General features: G+C 40.3%; 1 protein-coding gene across 5 annotated transcripts in view; it reads left to right on the forward strand.

The window, feature by feature from the left end:
* The window catches only part of RUNDC3B (RUN domain containing 3B), an 86,713-nt gene that overhangs the window by 68,509 nt on the left and 10,089 nt on the right, over nt 1–8,115 (forward strand). For 2 of the 5 annotated variants that reach the window (XM_019508368.1, XM_019508370.1), the window contains 2 exons: nt 1,532–1,678; nt 7,585–7,700. In XM_019508368.1, coding sequence (XP_019363913.1) covers nt 1,532–1,678; nt 7,585–7,700 — 263 coding nt within the window. Of the gene's footprint in view, nt 1–1,531; nt 1,679–7,584; nt 7,701–8,115 lie in introns of those variants that run through there. The other 3 variants (XM_019508369.1, XM_019508371.1, XR_002095833.1) reach the window with 2 other exon arrangements.

An 8,115-nucleotide genomic window follows, 5' to 3' on the forward strand; every position in this document is an offset into this window, starting at 1 on the left:
GTCTCTTCTATAAATACTATATTACTTTGAAGAATATGTTGCAGTTTGGTATTTTTATTTAACTTAAAAATTAGTCTGCCCTGTTCAGAAAGCACAAAAACACAGGGGTGTGCAGAAAGTATGCTGGGGGACTGATTTAACTTGAAGGGGTCTGGGACAGAAGTTTCATACAGTGGTTTGACCCAAATCAGTTAAGTCTGATACTACATTCAACCAGGTTTATGTTAAATCACCTTCTGCCATTTTGAAACTGGTTTAAATGCACTGAGCTTCTGTTCTGTTATAGGTTAAATCAGTTTCTGATGACTTGAACTGCTTTATGTGTAACTTCTGTCCCTAGCCTTACTGCTTACCTCCATGAATTCTCCATGAATTCTCCTGGGTTCCTTGTGAAGGGTGTTGATTGTAGTAGCAATGGAGATGTTTTGACAGGTTATGCATCTGTTGTTAAGGCAAGCTGTGTCCTATTTGATGTCTGTTGAACAGTGGGGAGTTTGCTTCTGATAATGAGTTAGGCAAGGTTAGGGGATTGTTTGTAAGCCAGGAGCAGAGGATCTGGGGAAATTTCTCTCAAGGTTTGATGCTTGTCATGAATAGGCTATAATTGTTTGATTATTTCAGTCGGTTCCTGTGTGGTGTGGTAGGTGACCACCAGAGGTGTGTGGTGGCCGAGGGGTTTATTTTTTGTATTTAGTAACCTATTACGTGACTACAGACATAGAAAAAATACATAAAAGTTCTCTTTACTGAACATGCAACACTTACTTAATGTGAGGTTTTTCTGGATAAAGTAATAATGAAATGTTAGTTTCATTATCTAAACATACATTGCTGAACTGTTAAATGTGAGCTATTGTTTCCATTGTACTGTTTGGAAAAAAGGTAGTGTTTAACTCAAGACAATGGAGCAATTTGAAGACACGTTCCTGCCTCTGTCATATTTCGTGTGTGACTTTTGGGCAAATGTCTTAACATCTTAGTTCCTCCATTTCATCATCTCTTTCTTACTTCACTGGGATGGAGACGTTAGTTTCTCAGACTTCTAAAGTGCTTGAATAGTTTAGAAATTCAAATTTCTAGTAATTATTAGGTGTTTACAACCAAGGTTTTATCATCCTTCTGCACTGAAATGGAACACGTACACCATCTAGAACTAAATTTGCATAATCAGTTTAGTCCTAGAAACATTTTTTACTAGATTTCTCTTTTGAACACCTTTTAAAAAAACTTCAGTAAGTTGCATCATGTTGAAATGAAGATACTATCCATGCAATTTCTCATTTAATCTGTCCTGCAGAGTAATGGGTCTGCTTTTAAGGTTTACGGTTTTTTCTTTTTTTAATGCTACACATTGCTTTCTCAATTGTTTCCTCTAGGGAAAAAAGAACTATCTTATGAAAAATGCCTTTTACTAGTTGTAGTATTCAAAAGGCAACATCAATTTGGATAGGATTCTTTGTTTCACACTCCCTTAATGTAACTTAAAACATTAGGTTTAATGGAATGAAATTCACTGTCTTTATGTCCTCAGGACTGTGCTAAAGAATAATGATTTAAGATCAAGACAAGAGTTAACTACCCATCTCACCAATCAGTGGCCTTCCCCTGGAGCTTTGGATGTCAATGCTGTTGCCTTGGATACCCTACTCTATAGAAAGCACAATAAACAATGGGATGAGTAAGTTGACTGTTTTTTTCTTTGCCTTCACAGGGACAGAGACAATACCCAAAATCATATCAGTAGGTTCCATCTCTTTTCCCAGCATATTATCTGCTAACATACCACGTGTGCCTAATGGTCGTCTTACCTGACCTAACGGGAGAAAATGTTTTCTCAGTTACAAGTTAGAAGGCAGTTTGAAACTTCAGAACAAAGTAGTACCATGAGCATTGTCATGATACCTATGAGCAGTTCTGCTGTCATAAAAACATAAACCAGAATGAAAAGGAAGTTCAAAACAATTTAAGAGTTTGGGGGTCTGAATTGATATTTAGCAAGGTGGTAGAGTAAATGAAAGCTAACTCGGTTTTCATAGAATGATGTTTAGTTTTGTTTGTGAACCATCATTAATTCAACCTGATTAACCTGAGGTGACTGCATAGACTATATTAGCATGACTGTGACAGCACTATATTAGAACAACAAAATGAATGACAGTGAAGTATGTACAGTCAAATGTTTCCTTTGGTATGACTCATTCCGGGAAAAAAAATGATTGTCAAATCAAGGTACAAAATATTATTGAATAACTGAGTTTGTTGACAGAGAAGAAATCTTAAGATATACTGTTATTTATGATAACCTCAGTATTGTATATATTATCTCTAATTCCATATATGACATGCATATTCAGTAACTGTAAAAGTACATATTTAAACATGACCTTGTCTCATTGAAGTAAATACTGTAACATGGGATTGTGGGGTGTGTAGAAAATGAAGCCTGTGCTTATATGTACTGTTAAATTGGTAGTCTGATTTTTATTAAATGATCATATGACTCTTTTATTGCATTTTCCTGAAATGAATGATTTTACATTTTAATTGTTTCAATGGCCACTAGTCTGTTGCAGTTTTTAGGGAAAATAGATTCTTAGTGGAATGATATATCAACTTTTCTATATACTTTTTACTTTCGTATGTTTCAGCATATTTTCTAAAATGAAAACAGTGCCAGGAGGCCTGTTCTTTAACAGTGCTTCCATAATGAATTGTTTTGCTTGCATGTGTGTATTCAGTGGGAAGGATTGCAAGAATTCAATTCCAGTCTTTCAGGGTTAGTGAAGAAATGAGCCTTTAAAATTATGATGAAAAATTATACCAATCTCCGTTGCTGTTGCAGCTCCTTCATTTGGTTTTTTGGTTGGTTTGCTTTGTTTTTATTTTTTTAACTACATCTTTCTCTTGTTTGACCCTCAGTTGCAATAGATTAGGGGTCATTCAGACAGTTAGAAGAGGCAGACAAAGGAGAGAGAGGGGCTATGTGGCTCTTACACTTTGAAAAAACTCCCATTAGTGTGTGTGAGAAATAATCCTGTATAACAGGGGTATCAAACATCACCCCCAGACCTCTGGCAAGATCCAGACAGTGGGCCTCCTCCCTTGCTGAATCCACAGGACTTGTGACAGCGGTGCGGGGTTTGGTGGCAGTAGTGAGGGTTCAGGGCTCAGCAGTGGGGGTCCAGCACGTGCAAAGCAAGGAAAACCTGTTTCTGCACAGCCCTCGCTTGTCTGCCTTCCATGGCTGTGTTCCTAGGGCCTGGGGGCCCCAAATTCCCTAGCCTGCCACCCAATTTCCAGTAGATTGCATGAGACAGTTACTGGTGTGCTGGATAGGATGGATCACAGGCTGGATCTGGCGTGTGGGTTGTATCTTTGACACCCTTGTCATATAACAAAGCTGAGAAACATGAAAAGCTGTGCTGTCAAGAGCACAAGTATAATGTCCTATAATAGCTTGGAAAAGCTGGTCACATGGAATTGCTTTATTTTTCCTGCTATGTTGCATTATTTTCAGAAAACAAGTACTGTAGGAAAATCCACTTGCTGCTTCTTTTCTTCCTCTGAATCTTGAGGTTATATGTTTCTCTCCATGTTCCTTGGCTTCCGTGTTTCCTTAATACCTTTTTTCAACCTTTTTTAATAAGTGTACTCCTGGCAGCCCCCTTTTTAATAAGTGTACCCATGGGAGGGGTGGCAAGCAGCCAGATGCCAAGCAGTGGGGGATGGTGAGCGGGCGGTGGGGTCATGGCAAGCGGTAGAGTGGTGGCAGCTCAGTGTCGCCCCACCCCGGCTCTACTCCCGTGAGGCAGTGGTGCGGGGTGGTGGCACTCCATCCCCACCCACTCCCACATACCCCCTGGGACCTTTCAAAGTACCCCCAGGGATACACGTACCACTGGTTGACAGCGGCTGCCTTAATACATATTTTGACTAGTCTTCTGTTTGGTTTTCCAGTGAATCTGTTAAAGCAGGAGTGTCAAACTCAGAGTCACTGGGCTGGTCTCCAGGCTAGATTAGGACTGACCCCTGTACCATGTGCAGTGCCTTCTGCACGAGGTCCGGCCTATGTGCCACATGCAGCACACATTGACTCCACTCCAGCTCTCACTCTGCACACAGGCTGGACCTGACACTGCGCACAGAAGGCTAACCCCAAAGCCAGCACATAGAGCTTGTCCAGTGCAGGTACCGCATGCAATACATGCCCTGGACTAACCCCCTGTGCAGCCCCAGGGCCGGGCTGGTACATGCCCTATGCAGCAGACGGGGTCAGTCCAGAGACCGGATCATACAGCTCCATGAGCTGAATCCAGCTTTGGAGCTGTATATTTGACACCTCTGCATTAAAGCTTTCAGTAAATGTCTGGTGGAATTCACACACTGTTTTCAGAAAACTGCCAGGTGTTATCTGAGGTGTTGTCTCTGCTGTGAGAGAGGAATGTAGAAGGAAGGGTCTCAAAGAATATATCCATACATTCCTCTTTTTAAATAGATAAGATTATATATGCAACTCTATCCAGGAGCACTTTACTATATCTGTTGTTGACAAATATTACTAGCTCCCCATTGTTAATGGAAGCAGGGAGTTTAAAGTTTTGAATAAATTTCATTATAGCAGAAGTAACCAAGCAAAAAAGTGGAAACATGTTTTTGGAGTTACAAGACTTAGTAGGTAGCACTAAACCTGCATTAGAGTCAACTGTCATGTGAAAAATTTAAAAAAAATAAAGATTCAGAGAACACAAAAGTGTACAGACGTAAAACACAAGGGCATGAATTAGTTTGGTGTTTGGCTTTATGATGTGTACAAAGGAAATGGTAAGTGTTCTGCTTTGTTGCTGAGTTCATCTTTGCATGGTTTCACTATCATTAATTAAAATGTTTGGAGGGGGTGGAGTACGAGCTAATGAAAAGACATAATTACCCAATGGGAATAAGTTTTCAAAATTACCCAGTGGTAATGCATTTAATTTTCCTTATCATGAGCAACTCTGGCCTTCTGTCCTCCTCTGCTGAACATACTAATCATGGGAACACAGTGTGTCAGTGGTTTTACAAGTGAAAAATTCCTTTGCTGCACCATTTGCTCCCCAATGTGTGTTGTGCATCAGCCAAGGCCTTTGATGGCGTATTGAAGAGATACCATCAGTCCTCTTTCATGTTGTCTTAACCCGTCTCTTTCATCAATAACTGTCTTGCCCATTTTCCAGTCTGCAAGGCCCATATAGCATCAAAACAGTAGATTTTGGACAATAACATGACTGAAAAAACAGTCTGTTCAGTTTGTTATCCACACCAAATGCCTTTTCTTCATCCTTTTTCAGGGATTTTGCTATGGCAGGAGGTGCTTTCCCTGATACCTCTGGTAGTGGTTAGAAAAAAAAAGTTCCTCTGTTTCTCAGGTTAATGGGTTCTATAGCAGAAAGGAATATAGAGCTGCACTTCAGAATTAAAAAGGCTCAGCACCCTTATTTGCCAGCTCGAGTGCCAGGTGATCATGTTAGTGGCTCTTATACTGTCCCTGCTAAGAGGAACTGGTTCTTGTGTCCCAATTTACAGGTGGTGGATCAGGACTGTTACCTGTAGAAGAACCTCTCATTTGGCCTCCCCGTTGCTCTCAGAGGCTTCGCCAAGATTCTCTTGGAAAGTGTCACTTTTTTCTCCCTGCATGGGTGGCTGTCTGGGGTCTCTGCTGACCGAGTGTCACAAAGCCTAGACAGAACACAGCTCTTTTGTATGCTGAGATTATAGGTAAAAAAACAAAATTCAAACCTGATTTCTGTGCATACTCAAGTTTATGGGGACCACTTTGATTGGACTCTGTGAAGCAAGGTTCGCCCTTCTGCAGGATCACTTCCAGTCTCTGCAAGAGCTAATGTTGCTGGTCAGGGAGTGCCCTATTATGAAAGGAAGGCCTCTCTCTCAGGTCTTGGCCAGGTGGCCTCCTGGACCTTTATGATGTGGTATACCAGATCACATCTTAGGTGCATGCAATCCTGGCTGCGGACTATCTGCTCTATGGGAAAGCATCCTCTAAACGAGTGATAATTCTATGTTCAGTCCTCCTTCGCATAGTGGAAGGACCTGGTCAATATGTACAAAGAATGTTTTTAAATTCTCCTTAACACCTGTCCTTGGCCATTGTCAGGGTCTCTAAAATACTAAAGCAGATAATCTCAGCTTATCCATCTTCCTACAGTGCTCATCAGTCCATCTTTGTGAATTGGGGTTATTTTAAGACTTCTGTATGATATCAACTAGTTCTGCTCTGAGAGAGGCTTCTGTCCAGGCTCCCTGTCTAATGATCTACTTATAGCTTAGGTAGGTTTCTTCCTTTCTGCCCTTATCTTATTCTATTGGTACTTCACAAAGTGAGATGGGACTTGGCCTAAACTAGCATGTTAGATCCCACATGCAAAGACACTTTTGGTACCAGGATGATGATTTACTGAGGTCAGTAAAGGACCCTAGGTTTTGACCAGGAAGAGTGTACTACTGTGCATTCCCTTTATTTCACAACACTGATGGTGGATGGTCCTTCCATTATAAGAAGGGTCATTCTCATTCACAGCAGAAAAAAATCTATCATACCTAGCTAAGTGAACCAGTTTTTCTGCTAGCTTTAGGCAAGGTATCTCAGCCCAGAGCAGTCTTCCATTCAAGCTATACTAGAACAGCTGTTGGAGCTCACACAGACGGACCTATTCATCAGTTTAATCAAAGTATACCTGGCAGTTGTCAGAGGCCACCACCCTATAGTTAATAGCTTTCATATGTTAGTCTTTTTTCACCTAGCAGCCCTGAGATTCCTCAAGTGCCTGACAATTTTTTTTTCCTTCTGAGAAGCCCTGTTCTACAGTGGAGCCTAAATTTGCTCCTGGTATCAAATGAGGCCACCATTTGAAATGATGGCAATTTATTCTTTGTTTTATCTTTCCATGAAAATAGCCTTGTAAGATCCAAACACTCGTGGCAGCTCCTCCTTTTCTGGCCTTTTATTTAGATGTGCATGGATACTTACCCCAAAAAAGAAATTTCTTACTGGTAACTTAAGTTCTTTAAGATGTGTTCTGTTCTCTTTCCCCTAGTCCTTGGAATTATGTGCAATATATAACTCTGTGGTTGAGAAGAAATATAGGAGCAGAAAGTGACCAATACCTATTGCTTCCTCAAGTGTGGGGCATGAGGAGGGGCAAAGCTACAGCATATCTTACGGTTAAGGCAAAATTATCTCTGATGGAATGCTTGAATCACCCATGCACTCTCAGGGAGGATGTGCAGATAAATACATTTCAAAGAACTCAAATCACTGACAAGTAACTTTTTTCTTCCATGTTTGGATCATTTGTAGTGAAAACCCCACGTTTTATTTACTATAATTTCTCAGTTTTTTTCTCCTCCCTCTCTCCAGTGGGTTCACCAATTTGTTCACTAGTTTATTGTAGAAAACCAAAGTGGAGATGAGTGAAGAAGAGGCACGATTTATCTGGCTGCCTTTTAAAAACAGGTTATTGAAGGTTTAAACAGAATGGCATGAACATTCCCTTGGAATTTTAGGAAAAAATATGGTTTGTCTTGCAGGAAAAGTTTTCAAAGTCTGGACCAGCTCTCAGCAGATGTTAGCTTTTCTCAGACATCTCTGGATCCAGGTCATTCACAAGATGGAAAGCAGGATGGAATAAATTTACTAAATGAAGGTAAAATGCTTGTCTGCCACTTCCACTTTTTCACCTTTCTTCTCAGTTCTGACTAAATACTTACACATATTCTGCAGTCAAGGCATCTTGCTTTGTCTCTGTGAAGTAAGTCCTAGGGATGTGCAAGTAAATGAAATTCATTTTTCTCATTATTAATGTGGTGATTACCCTGAATTCCCCAAGCACCTTATTGAAAAAATATATATGCATGTATTCGTAGTCCCAAAGAAAACAATAAGTATTAGAGTTGTGTAAAATTTTGCCGGCTGTTTCATTTTGATGCTGTTTCAACTCGTTTCGAGCTCAAAACAGCAAAATCAAAACAGAACGAAGGGCTTTGAAACAGCCTCAAAATGAAATGAGGACAGTCGAAACTTTTTGAAAGTTTTGAAACATTTTGAGTTTTGAAGCTCAA

The sequence above is a fragment of the Gavialis gangeticus genome, unplaced genomic scaffold (assembly GCF_001723915.1).
Source record: "Gavialis gangeticus isolate Ggan-Ray unplaced genomic scaffold, GavGan_comp1, whole genome shotgun sequence".
NCBI lineage: Eukaryota > Metazoa > Chordata > Crocodylia > Gavialidae > Gavialis > Gavialis gangeticus.